Consider the following 17,398-nt stretch of genomic DNA (forward strand, 5'->3'; position numbering starts at 1 on the left):
TTGGGTCTATATTCGATTCTTCAAAGGCATGAGGAGCTTTACGCCCTTCTGTCTTAGTAATTCAGCTATTTTTCCTATGTAAGTTTTCCAGAAGATTTCTCCCTAGTGTGAAAATTCAGTTTTTGGTGACTTTCCAGTAGTACCACTTTCTCACTGACTGCTTGTTTACTGCTTGTTTAACTTTTTGTCCATTATATAGTTCAATCTTGGCCACACATGCACTTGTGTTTTTTGGTTTTTTTTCCTTAGCTTTCTATTTTTCTTTTTTGTAGCAAACACAAAGTTCCAATACTGACCAACACACTTCTTTATGGCTAGGTAGTGCCAGTGATGTTCAATATATACAAGTGTGTGTGGCCATGGGGTAGAGATCTCCCTTTCGCTTATATTCAACAAATCATGATGAAATTTTCATAGAAAATATTTGAAGGCTTTAACTGTCTCACTAACACCACCCCCCTTCCACTAAATAACCAGTTTTCATGGCGAAGATTGTCCTTTTGTCATAATGATGTGTTATATTTTATTTTGGTGAACCAGCAGTGTACCCAGGTGGCCAAGAATGCCAGCAGCTTATTCTGGCTTGTATCAGAAACAGTGTCCACCAGCAAGAGTGATGTTGTGTTCAGTTTTGTGTTCAGTTTTGGGCCTTCACTACAAGAAAGACACTGAGCTGCTGCACAGGTCTTATGCTGAGGGAACTGGGGTTGTTCAGAGGCTAAAGGAATACCTTATCGCTCTCTACAGCTATCTCAAAGGAGGCTGTAGTCTCCCAATAACAACTGATAGGACAAGAGAAAATGGCCTCAGGTTGTGCCGGGGAGGTTTCGACTGGATGTTAGAAAAAATTTCTTCACTGAAAGGGCTGTCAAGCACTGGGACAGGCTGCCCAGGGAGGTGGTGGAGTCACCAACCCTGGAGATATTTGAAAGACGTGTAGATGAGGTGCTTAGGGATGTGGTTTAGTGGTGGACTTGGCAGTGCTAGGTTAACAGTTCGACTCGGTGATCTTAAAGGTCTTTTCCAACCCAAATGATTCTGTGGTTCTATGTCGGTGTTTTAGAGGGTTAAAAAGCTGTAAGGAGGAGTAAGGAAAAAGGGAAATTAATAGTGGTAGAATTATTACCCTGTTAGATCTTCAAAAAGTAGCTTTGAACAAACTTCTATCAGAATATGTGTTTGGATGAAATTAAGCTAGAATTACGACTCTTTTCTGTTGTGAAATCTGGGTCAAATTGGAGGAATGCACCAGCTTACAAAAATATAGGGGAACTGTTAGTGAGTCTGATGCTTGTGAGATATATCAGTGGCTGATGCAAGCACTGTTCATCTGATGTGCTCTAGATATGTCTTGCTCACTATGTATATTTCAGTCAACCACATCCTAGGCAGAATATGGGACTCTTGTGACTCAACAAACACAAATCTCTGTGTATATCTCTCTCTCTATACCACTGGAAGGAATAAAATACCTGAAAAGAAGTTATACTTAAAAGTAAATTTACTATATTTGGTTTAAAAAATGTTAGTATAATCATCTTGCTGTAATGAGGCATATTTTTTTAAACAGAAATGGTTGAAAAAAATAAAATAATGTGTAGAAATATGAATAACGAAATTCATGGCTTTGAGGGTGAAGAAACTAACTACATGAAAAGGGGAGTGCAATAATGAAGTAGAACAGGCTGAAATTATTACAATTTTCAGCAGTCATGTGGAACTTCAGAGTATTTAGATCCCTTCCATAGACCTTTAATTAAATTGCTTTGGGCTTAAAACTTAAGTTTTGGTAAGTTTTGTATTTTTGCATTATCTCAGTCATTTTTCACCTTCTTTATAATTCAGAAATAAAAGGAAAGTTAAGAAGTATCTGAATTTCTTACCTTTATAAGCAATTCATAATTGTAAATTGAATTAATGTGCAAGGCTTAATTTTTTTTAAAAAATGTGAAAATGTTGGGGAAATGGTAAATTTGTTTCTTCATTATTTTTACATAATTTCATGTGCCAAGTGAGGTCTGTCCTGGTGTTTCATTAAGAAATATCATGTAAATTAGTTTGTAAATTCTTCTGCTGGCTCAGAATTAATTTAACTTGGAGGGGAGGGGGGTAAAGTCCTCTGAAGTCCTTTTTTACAAATACTTTCCAAAACAATAAGCCTTTTAAAATTACACATGAACAGAAAAATAATGTCCATTTTCTCAAAGGGAGATTTGATAGCAAGAGATCACGGGATGTTTAGGGATCCAGTTGAAACCAGTTGTCTGAGTTCCACTGCGGAGGTGCTGTAACCTGGAAAGAGGAGGACATCAACCACATGGTTTTACTGTATAGGGGACAGATGGTGGCTGCCAAGTTGGATTTCTGATTGTTTGCTGTTTGTGTCCGGTCTGCTCTTCCCCAGCATGAGCAGGCACCAGACAAGTGAATTCGAGCTGCCTGGGGAGAGTGGCATGTCAGCCTTGCTGCTGCAGAGCTGAGCCTTGGGGCACTGCAAGGGCTTGTCCCTGAGGACAAGACGGTCCATATTGGCACCTGCTTTGAAGGACTGGGAGTGAGTTTTCCTCCCAGTCTCGTTAATGTGAGCTTTTAGCGTTTTGCCTGTTCTTGGTGAGGATGCAGCAGCTTCCAGGGTGAGAATGAGTCAAAAGGCATGACCTTAAATCTGTGCTTCTAGCAGCTGGAGTATGGGGAAATGAGCTTGAGGTTGTAGGAATAATTATTGTTGATAGTTACTGTGTGGTAATGTATTGAATGCATCCTGTTTCCTATCAAGATCTTAAGGCATTACAAGTTGTTGTGACCTTTTTATTATGATTTCCAACAGTATAAAATAAAAGTAAATCTCAGTGTGAAAATTAGAATAGATGTGAAACATATGTATAAACCCTGTCCTTTTTCTTCCTTGCTATGAGGAAAGCAACAGTTAACTACTCACTGTTAACTAGGGCAGCATTTCCACTCCAAACAAAGCTACTCATTGTGTGTTGACTGCAGCCTTCAATTTGAGAAATACTTTGGTATCCCTCTTCATTATGTGATAGACACTTAAACACCTAAACGTTTTTCTTCTGTAGTTTTGTAATGTTGCTTTAATCCATAATTGGATACTTAAATGAGAAGACTACTTGAATAAATGTTTTAGTCACCTCTATTAGTGACTTCTGTAATAAAAATGTGATTAAAAAACCCAAATAAATGGTATCTAATCAGGCAGAATGTGGTTGTAAGCACAGATTTGGAACTGAGAATACTGCCGCCTTATCTATAATGAAGTGTTCCAAATAATGTAACAGGAATAAGACCTGATAGTTCCCATATGACAATTTTTTCTCCATCTATTAATATTGAGGAATAAGATATCAAAACAGTAAGTTATTCCGTGTATTGGAGGGAGATGAAAGGTCTCAGTTTTGCAAGCATACATGTGCATATCCTGATACCATTCAGTAGAAAGCTGGGATGTCAGTCTCAGAAAAGATGTATATATGCCAAAATGCCAGAATTTTGGCTTAGGACAAATGCAGAATAGTAAAGAGATTGTTTGCATTTTCTAGCTCAAGGTTAATTGGATGTAGTGGAGAGATATGAGGTACTGTATCTCAAGTGATGCTTTTATCTGTTTAAATAGAAGTGATCTTCGTGTGCAGATGATTTAAAACCTTTGACCATGGTTTTCAAAGAATTTAAACACAGATGTGTCCTGTACTGTAATCTTTGTTTCCTTTAAAAAAAGTGGGAACTGGGTATTTTTTGTTAATCAGGTGTCATATCCTAAATGTGAAGGTACACTGTGTGCAATTGTGCATGGTGTAGAGTCTCCTGGTTGGATTCAACCCTAAACATGCCGGATTTGCTTGGCTTCTTTTCTTTGTGGTGTTATAAGCAAAGTAGTAACAGATCAGGCTCTGTATGTGATTTGAACATCAGTGCTGACTCTCCAAAGTTTCTAATCTGTACTCTTGGTTGGTTAGGTTGGGACATCTGAGCACTGCAGTCTAAAATATATGTAGATAACACTGAGAGCAGCTATGGGTCTTTTTTTTGCAGACCCCTTCTGTTCTTGGGGGAAAAATAAAAAGCCCTTTCCTTCCAGACAGCTGGAAGTTGTGGAAATTTGGGAAAACAGGGTGCATTTCAGAAAATTAAAATGTTTTCCAAGCATTTCGCTAGGAAGTTTTCATGTCAGGTGAATTTGGTTTTGAAGTGCTATGGTGTACTCTGTGAGGACTGTGTAAAAGTGGAGCAAATACCAGTCTCCCACAGAGGCCAGCTGAGCTATCTGGCCCTTTGAGTAAGAATCGTTGCTTAGCTTGGTTCACCTTTAGACCCCTCGCTAACACTGCAGTTACTGAGACTACAGAGCTTTATTCAACTGTGCTGCACATACATGCTATTAAAAGTATGATGTGATTATATACACAATCTGAAGACTTCAAATATAATTTGAATAAATATATATAATAAGAAGCAAGATAATATCTTTAAAGATGCTTTTCTCTTATTTTGTCTACTGTCTGAAAAATGGTTGATGTAGCGGGACATTGACTACTTCGAGCAATGTTTTTGGCTGGCTTTTAGTCTACAAATAATAAAAAACAACACCAAAACTAAGCAGCGCATTGAATCTGATTTTGTAGGGCAGATTGGCTATTGCTTAGATCTCTTAACAAACATAAGATGCGTTCATTGTTAAAGATTTTATTCCATGTTTTAAATGATATGTATGAAAAATAACAAAGAAGTGTCTCTCTGATTAAGAACAAAATCGTTTTGATAGTTCCAGCGCTGTAAGAGAATGGTTGATATCAACAACCACCATCTGGGTGCTGAATGATGTTTTATTTGAGTAGCCTATTATATTGTTTTATTAACTCTGCTATTAATTTTTTTTTTTTTTTATTGTTGGCTGCTGAAAACATGCAAGTCTGAGTTTTGATAATGATGTTTGGTCTCTAAAGTCTGAATCAAAGCAATTAATGTTGTGGGTGTAATACATGCTAAAAGTTTATCTTTTGTTTTGTTTAGCCCACAAGCCCCAAGTTTGGAAAAGCAGACTCATATGAAAAACTGGAAAAACTAGGGGAGGGGTCCTATGCTACAGTATACAAAGGCAAAAGCAAGTAAGTGGTCGTTTTTTTCATTTAATTTTGCATGTAAATGGAGATAAGCAGAAAGTATTAACTGATGTTTGTGCACTTGTACATAGATCCCTGTGAATGAATGCAAAGTACCTGACTGCCATGTGCTCTGGTGAAAGGGGCTGAGAACATATTGCATAGATAACATACTACCTTCACAGCTGAACAAGAGGAGATCAGATCTTGTTATCCTCATGTTTTGTTTGTGCTTTAATGCTGTACTGCTTTCTCAATATCTGTACCAAAGTAATTTTTGGGGTATAAGCACAATATACTGTCATATACATTTTTCTGATGTTCTGAGAGCCATGGTGAATAAGTGCCATAGGTTGTTAGTATTTTGTTTGTCATTATTAAAAAACTTGAGTAAAATAGCATGAAGAGAATGATGCACTGTATACATGACAAATATTTTTTCAGCCATTTAAGTTGCAACTTTTTATCTTTGATGCCTTAAGTAATTTTATACTGTGTAAAATAATTTGTTAAACACACTTAAAATATATTTCTTGAGCTAGTGCTTCAGTTGAGAGTTATCTTTCGTGAGGCTGTGTCTTGTGCAAGTTCATGTAGTTATTCAAGTTTTCACAATCGAATTTTTAATAATAATAAAGCAGCTCTGAGAGAGAGGGATTGGGTATGTGTGATACCTCTATTTAAAAAACTTTGTCTACTGAATTTAGGTGATGCAACACTACCATTCTCAGCAGAGAGAATATCCTGACAGTAATGGGACAGCATAACTACTGAAACAAGGAAATATGTGTTAACATTTTCCAGGGTCATTAAGTTAGTTAGGTACTGAAAATTTCTTCTTTTCACTGAATATTTGTGATAAATCAGAATGAAGCGTATCCTCAAGTCTCAGTAACTTTGAGATTGATAAGCATAACGGCAGCTGACATGAATAAAAACGTGTTCTAAATGCAGATGTATTTACACTTCTGCCATGCCAGTACATGTATTGTCTTTCACTGGCAGCTTTTGTCAAGAAAATACATTATAATTTAAATGATTCAGTTATGCATCACTGTAAGTTCTGGGCATTATACAAATGAAAGCGTTTTATTGGGGTCTATGTAGTATGAGGAAATGGTACAGATTTCAGCTTGCACGTTTTTACTAAACCCCTTCAGTAAAGTCACAGCACGTATCCAGTGATAGCTATTCCCTATGCCTTGGTTTTCAATAAGATTGAACTAAGGCAACAGGGCTGCTAGATGTCCCATTGATTAGTGGAACAGACTGAAAGTCAAAAATAAAGCAAAGCACTTCCCTGAAGCCATTCCATTCAGTGGTGATTTGTGAATGATTATGAAACATATATTGGTTAGAAATATTAATTTGTTTTAGTAGAGCTGACTGCAGATCTGTAAGAAATACTTCAATGATTTTAATGGTAGTTGAATATTAAATTGAAATTACTGTGCTCTCTGCATTCTCCATTATAAATAGCAAGTAATGTGAATTAGAGCAATTATATCCAACTTTCTTCTGCTGTTTTGTAACATATTTTGCAAGATCTTTAAAGTATGTTTTGAAAACAGGGTGTGTAACTACAGTGTGGATAAGAATGCATATGCAGAGAATATTTCTAGGTTATAGTAATATTCCTTCACTGGCTTAATTCTGTTTGGCTTATTCTTTTTCCTGCTGAGAACTGATTAATTCCTGTATTGCACAGCACCATCCAGATCCAGATTCAGCACCTCCAGTCCAGGTTTCTAGTTATTTTTTTCAACTACAGAAACAGTTGAATTGCTTTACAGCAGGAGGAAGTTGATCCTAAAGAACAGGAGGAGCACTACAGGGGCTATCTGCTATTTCAAAAGTTGTTGACTGGGGTAGTGTAGTACTGTTACCTCTTCTGACCTCACGGGAAACTGAAGAATCTCTGCTCTAGGTGGTATTCACAAAGAAGAAACACTGGCTCTGGCCATTCCATGAAGGTCTAACTTTGCTGCTCCTTTTCTGGCATGTTGGCTCTGTCTATTTATAGCTCAATCTAAAATGATAAGGAAAAGATCCAGAATTGTTTTTCTCACACCTGATGTGGGTATGTAGGGTGAGACTGTAATATACATCACTCTGTTTGCCTGCCTTACAGATTCAGTGGGAAGAAAAATAAGCAAAATGGGTTGAAAGAGGGCTGCTTGTTTTGGCATGTGCCCTGTTTGACTGCCGAAGGGTTAAATCCTCATGGAACTCTGCAGAACATAGACATAATATGTATTTGGAAAAGCTGGTAATATTTGCACAACACGTGCATTTTGGTCAAAATCTTTGTGAATGGCTCGGCTTTCTCATTTTGCCAAAATGTTTCTGGATATGTCCTTACCTGTAGTTGAAGTTGGAGAGTTGAAGATCACATTGAGCTGATTTGAATGATGCTTTGTGCTCAGAATTATTTACCTAAATATTTATCATCAGCTGCCTTTGACAAGTAGTGAAGTTTAGGATTTTTTAAATGCATTCCCTGAGATATATTTCAGCTTATGAAATTATTTCCTCTGCTGATGGAATAAGAAATTCATTGTCTTATCTTACTATTTCAAAAGACTAGAAGATATGTACCTGCCTCCAAAGACATAAAATCAGCCATTCTTTTCTCAAAATTTAAAGTAACGTGTGCAGTAACCTGCTTTCAGGGCAAGCCTGGCTTTTTACAACTTAGAGCGGGGTTAGTGGTAATAAGCCCTTGCCTTCCTGTCAAACACGTTAATTTTCTGTCTATTTGAATATTTGCAGCAGTATCCCAGGAAAGTGAAATGAAGTGATCTAATTCCTCTTACTGGATGATGGATTTCTCTTTTTGTAGTCAGATAAAAATAATTCCCTGGATTGAGGAAGCAGCAGAGTGAAAGGGACTGTGTTATTGAGGAAGGTGAAGTGGTGTTCTCTTAGGCTGGACTTTTGTTTATTGGAGAAATAGCCGAGCCATTGATTGTTCCTGGCTGATGTTTGCATCAGTAGGCAAATCTATTTGATTTCACGTGTTGCATATCAGGCATGTGTAATGAAACTAATTTTGGCATGTTCATTTTCTACTTTCATTCAAGTTAGATTCTCACATTGCTTTGTTGTATAGAACCCCAAGAGGCTGCTTACTGCATGAAAGTCAGATCGCTTTGAAGTAATTTTTGCTTTTTTTTAAATGTAAAATTTTGGAGAAGCAGACATAGGAATTTAGTGATAACGCTGCAGAAAGTGATGCAAGTTCCATTGACTAATGCTGTAAACGTTTGCTGTGCAGTAGGTGGAAGGCAATACATGCCTTGTGAATTCCTGTATCGATTCATTTTGCAGATGAGCTAAAGAAGTGCCGTCTGTCCGTATGGACACATGTATCTTCCTGCTGCTGTTGAACTTCCCTTCTTGATTATAGATTTACTTGAATGTACAGCAATGGGATCTGGCTTGATCTGTGGCACACAAATGTTGATGTGAGTTATGAGAGTCTGGAGATGAAGCAGGTGACAGTACAGCGGAGCTGCTGCCAACCAGAGCCCCTTCCACAGCAGTGTGGAGGCCTTGCATGCTTGCACTGAGAACTCTGCATATTTCACTTAAGGGAAAAACCTGTGCTTTTGGCAATACTACAAGTTGGCGTGGTTTCAATTCTCTCCTCCCACTGTGTTCAATTGCCCTTCAAGGCAAAGAATTAAAAAATATTACTTCAGTTAAAGTGATGTGATCTTTGACTGCTGCTTGCACTGTGTGTGTCTGTTTTGAGAGGCAAGCCAATGGTATCTCCACTGCTTCTGCAGAGCTATGATTTCTTATCTCCTTCTTGCTTGTCTGTGTGATTTTTAGTTTATCTCTACATTTTTTTGGCACCTTTACTAAGTTGCATGTGCTCAAAGTATTAAAAAAATGTGTAGAATTTGTAACGGAGAACTCAGTCAACACATTTTTGCCTGATTTCCCTGCCACAAAATTACATGATTTCATGTTATCCCTAGTAAAATGCTTGTCCTGATAAATTCTGTTTCCTATGCCTTTTAACTATTAATATGGGAAGTGGGTAGAACATGGAGCAGAGCACAGTAGAAGCTGGTGCTGTCAACAAAAGTCGAAGGCAGCAGAGGTGCATGGCAGTCCTTCAGTCAAGGTACCTCTCCCATTTCTGTTTGAAATCTGATTTTCTTGTGTTCAAGGAGGTTCCAACATGTACCTAAAGATGAAAGGTATTTTTTCAGGTAGTCAGGACATTTTCCATTTATCTCCATCAAAGGCAGTACCTTTTACTATTCACCTGAAAATCAATAGGGAGTTTGTAGTATAGAGTGCAGATATTGGAGAGAAATCATGCTCAAGAGGGCAGGCACCATGCTCTGCACTGGCTGCAATTTCCATGCCATTTTATTCCTGGGGCAGCAGGGAATATTTGAATCATCTACCTATATTTGTCGTTGGCATGAGGTATTGTAGTATGCATTATAATAACTGACCATCATATTTCATATATATGTTTGTGGATGGCTGTTCACAGAAAGAAGGATGACTGAAGTATTTTGATTTTTATATTTATGGTGCTTCTCTCAGGAAGACTGATGGGGCTAGTTCCTGTTCTGACTTTTTTAAAAATTTTTTTTTTAAGTTGCACAGTTTCTTTTAGTTGTCGTGAATCTTCCCTGACTTTTTCATTGTCTTTTCTTGTGCTTTGTGTGCAACCTATTGACCTATTGCAAGTGCCATAAGTTCCAAATGGCCTGAAGAACTTGCCTTGGTTTTGTCTGTCATGCTGTTGCTTCTTAGTCATTCTCCTAGATTTATTCCATGCATGTGTGAGGTGCTGTGTTCACATGCTCCCTGATGTCTTTCAAGTGCAACAGGCCAGTTCACGTGTAAGATTGACTTCATTTTTTGCCCTGTTTAATTAGATTGGGTATTTCAAAATTGCTCTGGTTTGTGTTCCCTTAATGCCCTAAACTTCTCAAACCTTTCTTTTATTTCTTGAAAACTGTATGAAAACAGTGTTCATCTACAAATTAAAGTCTTTTCATCTGAGGATACCAGATGGCTGGAAAACTAATATATGTTTGTGGATTCATAGTTACCTACTAGAGCTTCCCGATATTTTTCTCATCCCCCTTTCCTCCTCCCCTCTCCTTTTTTAAACTGATATGCCTAACTGATTTTTGTAAGCTGCTTTTTACTACACATTTTAAAGTTATGACATGTTGTTTATAAAATGTGTACATAGATGCTTTTCAATAAATCTGTAACATTCTAAACAATTAATAAAAACAACCTCAAGTTGAACTAGATGTAAAACTAACAATAACTGGATGAACTAATGACAAGTAGATGTTGAACTACATTGCCAAATGGTAGCGTATGTACTAAAATAAGTTACTGAGATTCTAACTAGAAGGTGAATCCTTGGCTCTACTGATCATACACTGAGTGAATTATGTAGTCATAAGGAAGAATTTCTTCACCGTGAGAGTGGTGAGGCACTGGCACAGGTTGCCCAGGGAAGCTGTAGCTGCCCCATCCCCAGGGGTGCTCAAGGCAAGGTTGGATGGGCCTTGGGCAGCCTGACCTGGTGGGAGTTGTCCTTGCCCTTGGCAGGGAGGTTGGAACTAAATGATCTTTAAAGTTCCTTCCAACCCAAACTGTTCTATTATCTATGAATTTCTCAGTGTTCAGAAGAAATATTGGGAGATTTTTTTGTCTATAGTTTTATATATAAAGAGAACATTTCATTGGATACGCTGTGCTTCAACCTGCAAAGCAGTTTACAAAGGTGACTTAGCATCAGTATCTCTCATGGCAGGGGACAAAACTGAGGAAAGAAAATCTGTTATATAGCTTACCTAGGACTGCACAGGAATATGTCACAGAAAACTAGGATAGAACATATTTACATTAGATACAAATGCTAGAAATTATTGGGTATTAATTTATGGGCACTGACACTTACATGCGTGATTAGAATGGCAGAGCAAACACTGAAGTAATTTGCAAACTAAGTGCCATTATGCACCGATGTATTTTCCAGTTAGCCATGGAACAACATCGCTCAAGAGATCCCTTGTGACTGTCAGTGTGCAGAATGGTAAGAGGCCACTTTACTTATAAGCAACACCACTATGTTTGTCTTTGAATTATTTTTATATGAAACCCAGTTCTTTATATGAACCAGTGGGGCCCAAAGAGATGCAAGATATGTGGAGGAGGACAGGTGCTGTGCATCGCTCTCCTTGCTGCCAGTTGCAGGTGATTTACTTCCAGCAAGCATGGGTCAAGTGCTACCCCTGTGCTTAGATGAGCAGCTGATTAGTTAGAACTGAATGATGTAGGCTGGGAAGCAGGTCCGAGGGACCTGGAGATGAATGCTCTGGTGCTGCTCACCTGCTTCTGTTCAAGTGAGGGCTGCCACATTGTATGAGATTGCCTTGAGTGCTGTGAAGAACAGGATCCCTGCATTCCAGTGACAATGCTAATTAATAATTTAAATCCTTTATCTCTGTCAGAACTCTTTGATCTTCTGGTTTTCAGCCCTAATAAATGTCAGCATCATGAAGTATCTTTAATTCAGTGCCTTCTTCTAAAAAGGTAACTTTTGTTTAGAATGGAGGTTAAAAGATGGGAGTCAAAAAGAGAAATTAAGGGGCCCTGTTTCTTGAGTATTTGCGCCATAGAGCTTTAGCAGTACTGTAAGTGGTTTCTGTAAACTACAAGTGTGAGACTTCCAGTAAGAGAAATATAATGTAGACCACATTTAGACTGAACTGTATTTTGTAATGATTAAAAGCAGTGTTTCCCTCAGCTTGGAATTTGTTATTCGTTGGTAGAATAATCAGAGGTGACTAAGCCTACTGTGAATTTGCCTCTGTCAGGTTTCTTCAAAGGAAAATTCTGACAGAGCCTGCTTTCATTAGGCCACCATGGTCTGTTTGGAGTTTTAGATGTCTGTTTGTGACGTTAATATCACTGTTGAGTAGAACTAATTAGATGTTCTCAGAGTTTGATGATCAAACTTTGAGATTTCATGTAAATGAATACTTAACAAATGAGAGTTACTTTTTTTCCTAAAAATAAGTTTCTTGAAATGTTTATCACAAATTAAAGCATCATCCCAATACCTTGTACTGATTTTTCTTTGCAGAAATATTCCTAAGCTTAGCACTTGCTTGAATTACGAACTCGTCCTCAACTCCAGCCAGTGGTAAAACTCTGTATTAAATAAACAGATTGAAATCAGAGTGGCAGATTTTCTGTTAATTGTCGCTTTTAAATCTATTACATTTAGAACATTTATTGCACCTAAATATAACTGAAGAACTTGTGCAAATAGTGTTATTGTACTCTCTTGTTCTCCATGTGGCATCGTCAGCAGTATTCCCACTGAAGCCAATTAAATAATCAGTTACTTACATTTATCAGTATTGTATGTTCTTCATGATGCATTAAAGCATTAAATAATTTCTAATCTTCTCTACTTTCTCATAAATTGTCATTTTTATAAATGTATTTATTTTAGTTGTGCTGATATGTGGTTTTTTACAAAGAGCAGACTGACACATTATATTCACATTTTTTGTAATATCTGGCTTGTTTGTATTTCTTATAATATACATACTTTTACTCTATGCTATATAAAACAATTTGGACTAATTTTTCTTTTGCCTACGTTGCATATAAACCCAGATATTTATTAGTAAAATTATGTTACAATAAAATGCTGAATTTCCATAAACTGGAAAACTGTCCATCGCCTGCTGGTGAATTGCCTAGAGTGAAGTAGTTTTGTGTGATAATTAGAGAGGCTTCAGAATTTGTGCCCTTTCTCTGAAGATTTTTTGGATGACAGAGAGAAAGAGAGAGCAAGTTTGTTTAGGAAGGAGGATGGCTTGTGAAAAAATAGGAATTTTATAATTAGTGTTGGCCTTAATAGAAACTAATGAGGCATTTGACAGGATGGACATAAGTGAAATCCTTGACCCAGTTAAGTGTATTGTTTTGAGAAGCCATGAAATTATTTACTTTGGATGGTAAGCAAGAGAGGTGGTTTAATGAATCCTACATATCAAAAGGGGCAGCAGTATTGCCTTTTCACTGTCTAAAAGGCTGTCTACCTGCCAGTTTTTCTCCTTGTATTTGAAAATAATGAAAAGACTGAGCATGTTTTGAAAGTTGTGGAAGACAAATGTGAGGCAATATCTTGGAGGAATTCTGCTAACCTTGTCAGATCGCTACTGAAGACTGCAAAGACAATTTGTAATAGGTTGCAGAGGTAATTTTCTCCAGGTCTCTCGTTTTCAATGTTATTCCTGAGGAAATTGCCACATTAGTTTGGTACGTCATTCAGGGCTTGATTTTATGACATAGCTGGCTGGATACCATGGCTCATTGCTCTCAAAAAGTGGTCCCAGTTCTTCTCATATCGTTTCTAGTGTTTTTTGCTTTTCAAATGTGAAAAATGCCTTTATAGTATTTTAAAATATGAATTAATTCTTTTGGAAGGGCCAGTATTGTCCTATTTAAGCTCCCCAAGTAGTCTCACTGTATGGTCTAGCAGGAATACAAGACAGTGTCAGGGGTGTGTGGCAGAGATTGCAGGACCAAGGCTATACCCCAAGGTGGCCATTAACTCATCTCCACAGCATCACCTAACTGCATACTGAGATTGCATCAGTGGGAGAATAGTTCAAGGATGTGAATTTGCCTTTTTCGTTGACAATACTTCATCAGTTCCTGCCTCTCCAGATTTATACATGCCTGTTTACAGAAAAAGAACTGAGTTAAAAAAAAGATTTTAATGACTTCGTAGTAAATGAGAATAAGGAAGGTGTTTTACTCTGAAAGCTGTAGATTAATTTATTGGAGATAAGTGATACTAAAGGGGAAAATGAAATCCCAGAGTACCTCTGCTTCAGATCAGTTTGATCATTTCCATAGTATTAAGAGTTGCCGTGATGTTTACCAAGATGATGACAGGTACCAATGACAAAATGACGGTGATAACTAAATAGCATAGCCTGTGTTTAATTGTGATTTCTTTGAAATGAGTTCCATACTATTGCCGTTTGTTATTTATTATTCTTAATGAATCAATGGAATGTAGAACTTTGGATTTAAAATTACATAATTACACAATGCTGTGAGCTATTTGCCTGTCTCTCTGGCAAGAGACTCCACATCCCTGTTTCCTTGATATCTTCTTGATCTCATTGCCTTCTCTGAACACAGCATCTGTCCTGTTCTTGATCTGCAAAATGATCTTGCTTTTTACATTTAACTTCCTCCTGCACAGTTATTGCATCTATTATAAAATAATCAAGTTATCCAGTTATCTTAATTTTTTCTATAGAAGTATGTGGTAGATAGGGTTGTGTATTGATGGAGGAATTGAAAATTACACATGCATATGAACTGTGTGTCTGTCATCAGTTATTCTGCTTCTGCTTTTAGTATGGCTTATTCTCCTGTCTCTGTATGACGCAGGAAGTTACACGGGGCAAAGCGTATCTTTTTCTAATGCCAGAAGTCCTGCTTATTTCTAAACAAAAATATGTGTAAGCCAATTATAAGGAGAAATACAGATAATCCAGTAGGGTTATGATGATAATTATCTTTACTAGTTACTAGTCGCCTGAGTCGAACTGGTGTCTGTCTGAAGCACTAGGAATAGTTGGAAGGTGGTCAGTCTTGACCAGGATTTCTTAAGCTTCTCAGAATCATTACACAATACTGTGTATAGGGCTAATGAGATTCTGAGAATTGTGAAAGAGGAATAATCAGAAGAAACAAGAGAATAGTCATCCTGTCACTGAAGTAATCTTAACTGCAAAAATTAAAAGCCTGAGGGAGAAATTGAATTTGAACATGGTAGTTGTCCTTATCTTACTTAGAAAAATGAATACATTTTATGGGGCCCAGTATGGTAGGGAATTGCCTCTGTGTCTGTAGGAGTATGAATGCTTCAGTGCTTCCTTGGACTTTTTTACTGCAAAGGCTACTTTCGCTTTTCCAGAAGGATGTTCCAATAATCAGGCGGCGGGGGGGTGTGGGAAGGGAGGCACTGTATTAAGCCTTTTCAGTAATCTGTCCTCACCATTGCTTGTCATACCTGGGGAATCTTTTGCAGTTTCAGACTATGAATAGATTTGAAACTAGGGTGACCTGTTGGGAGGTTTTGACCCTTGGAGCACAGAATATATTTCACTTTATAAATGAGAGTCATTATAATCTAAAACTAGCGTGCACCTTGTAGTCAAGAATGTACCTTAGTAGCAATCCTGTCTTAATGAGAAATGGTCAGACTAAGCCAAGAAATGTTTCCCATCTCAAACTTCCATAGCTTTCCAGGTGTGATAATTATGGGCGTGATGCAGTGAAGGAGGTAATCAATAGAAATATGGATGGGATGATTGATGAAAATTACATGCCTTTTTCTTTGAACAATTTGATCAACTAAGGGACAGAAACTTTAAAACTGTATTTTACAGTGTGATGCTTCTTAACAAAGCTTCAGTTTAGTGATGTGATAGAAAGGAAATAGACTGACTCACAGAAAACTGAGATCATTTCTTGGTTTGCATTTGAGTGTGAAAATATGAAGTTGACATTATGAAAGCTATGAAGTGTTTCTTACAGTGCTATAAATGAATCACTGGCATTGACAGGAAGAAATTGAATAAGTATATGATGGGAAACAAGTTCTATTATGAGAAATACTGTTTCTGCTTTGATTTTGTGGGTTTTTTTAATTTCTCCTTCCCCTCCCCTCTTTCCCTTTCAGAGTAAATGGAAAGCTGGTGGCATTGAAAGTAATTAGATTACAAGAAGAGGAAGGAACCCCATTTACTGCCATCAGGGAAGGTATGCACTCAGATTTACTGATCATGCATGAGGGTTTTTTGTAATTACATTGTACTTTTTATTTCTGTGCCATGCTATAGTGAATAGCTTGAGTATTCAAATTATATAGTTATGTTCTCAGTAGAAAGAAACTTTGGTGCTTCAAAAACATTGCCTCTGGTGTGGGAGTTCTTGTTAAAGAATGCAGTTCTGCTTCTGCTTTGGCTCCTGTTAGATTTACTATACATAAAACTTAAGAGCATGTTTTAAGTTGGGTGTGAGGAGTCACTCTGGAAGATGAGGGAACTGTGTAAATCTCACTTCTTGCCTGCAGGCCACACCTAAGATAAAGGTAGATGTAATTTTTCGTATACCCACAGCATAAAATGAAGAAAAGCATTTCTTAATGAGGGCAATCAGAAGATCAGAGAGCAAAAATACAGGCGTCTTAGAAGACAAGTGTAGTCTGGGATGAGCTTTTGTTTGGTTTTCCTTCCCCATGGCTTGGGAATGACTCCTAGCTAGCAGTCCTAGCAGTTGCAGTTCCCTTGTCCCTCCTTCCTGCCAGTGTTCCTGAAGCTGTCTATATGCTGTATGTCTATCTGTTAAATGCGCCCATTTGGGGGTAAAAAAAAAAAATCCATGTTACTTGTGATTGGCACCCTGAAGTTAGAAATCTTTAAAGTACTGTGGTTTTCCATCCTGAGGTTATACTTTTTAAAGGGAACTCTTTCACAAAGCAGGGGAAAAAAACGTGGGTGGCCAATTTATGAAGGAATTTCAGTACTACTTCTGTATTGCTTTGTTTGAGTAATAATTATTGAATGATCTGACACATTTATTCATGAAGATATGTATTTTTTATCTGGGAGCTCTCTGTCTCTGCAGCTGTGCCACGATAACGAGGTGTGCAGAGAGTACGAACGCAGCTTTCAATATTTGTCATGCCAAGTTCAAGGCATAACAGCCTGTGTTTCAAATATGTTTATTGTTCTCCAGGATTTTGGTTGGTATGGTACTGACTTAATAGAAATAAGAAAAGGAGTAGATATGTCTTTGTTTTGCCTTTTTTAGTAACACTTAAAAGTTTTTTTTAATATGAGTTTGAACTAGATAGAAGTTTAGAGTGTTATAACTGTCAAATAGAATATAATGTGTTTTCCTTCATAAATAGCTTGTTGTGAGAGCTCGTTATAAGTATTTCTGATTGAATGCACACTTGCGTGAAAGTACTTTTCACACTGTCATTGGAGAAGTTTCCCTTTTAGCCACCACCTCTACAGCACTTTGATTGAAGCCAGTTAGAATTTTGGTATTTTAAGATTAGTAGAAGAAAGCTCTTTTCTAGAAAAGCTCTTAAAGTTATTAAATAATATATATTTTCTTAAGGATGCAGTGCCTTACTGATTTTGATGGGACTGTATGCATCCATTGTATTTCTAAGT

The 17,398-nt window shown here is 37.3% G+C and overlaps 1 protein-coding gene across 4 annotated transcripts in view; it reads left to right on the forward strand.

Moving 5' to 3' along the window:
• CDK14 (cyclin dependent kinase 14) overlaps positions 1-17,398 on the forward strand; it is a 353,941-nt gene that overhangs the window by 89,558 nt on the left and 246,985 nt on the right. For all 4 annotated transcript variants that reach the window (XM_069859622.1, XM_069859619.1, XM_069859621.1 and 1 more), the window contains 2 exons: positions 5,029-5,123; positions 15,895-15,974. In XM_069859622.1, the coding sequence (XP_069715723.1) occupies positions 5,029-5,123; positions 15,895-15,974 (175 nt within the window). The remainder of the gene's footprint in view (positions 1-5,028; positions 5,124-15,894; positions 15,975-17,398) is intronic.

Source organism: Phaenicophaeus curvirostris, chromosome 6 (genome assembly GCF_032191515.1).
Source record: "Phaenicophaeus curvirostris isolate KB17595 chromosome 6, BPBGC_Pcur_1.0, whole genome shotgun sequence".
NCBI lineage: Eukaryota > Metazoa > Chordata > Aves > Cuculiformes > Cuculidae > Phaenicophaeus > Phaenicophaeus curvirostris.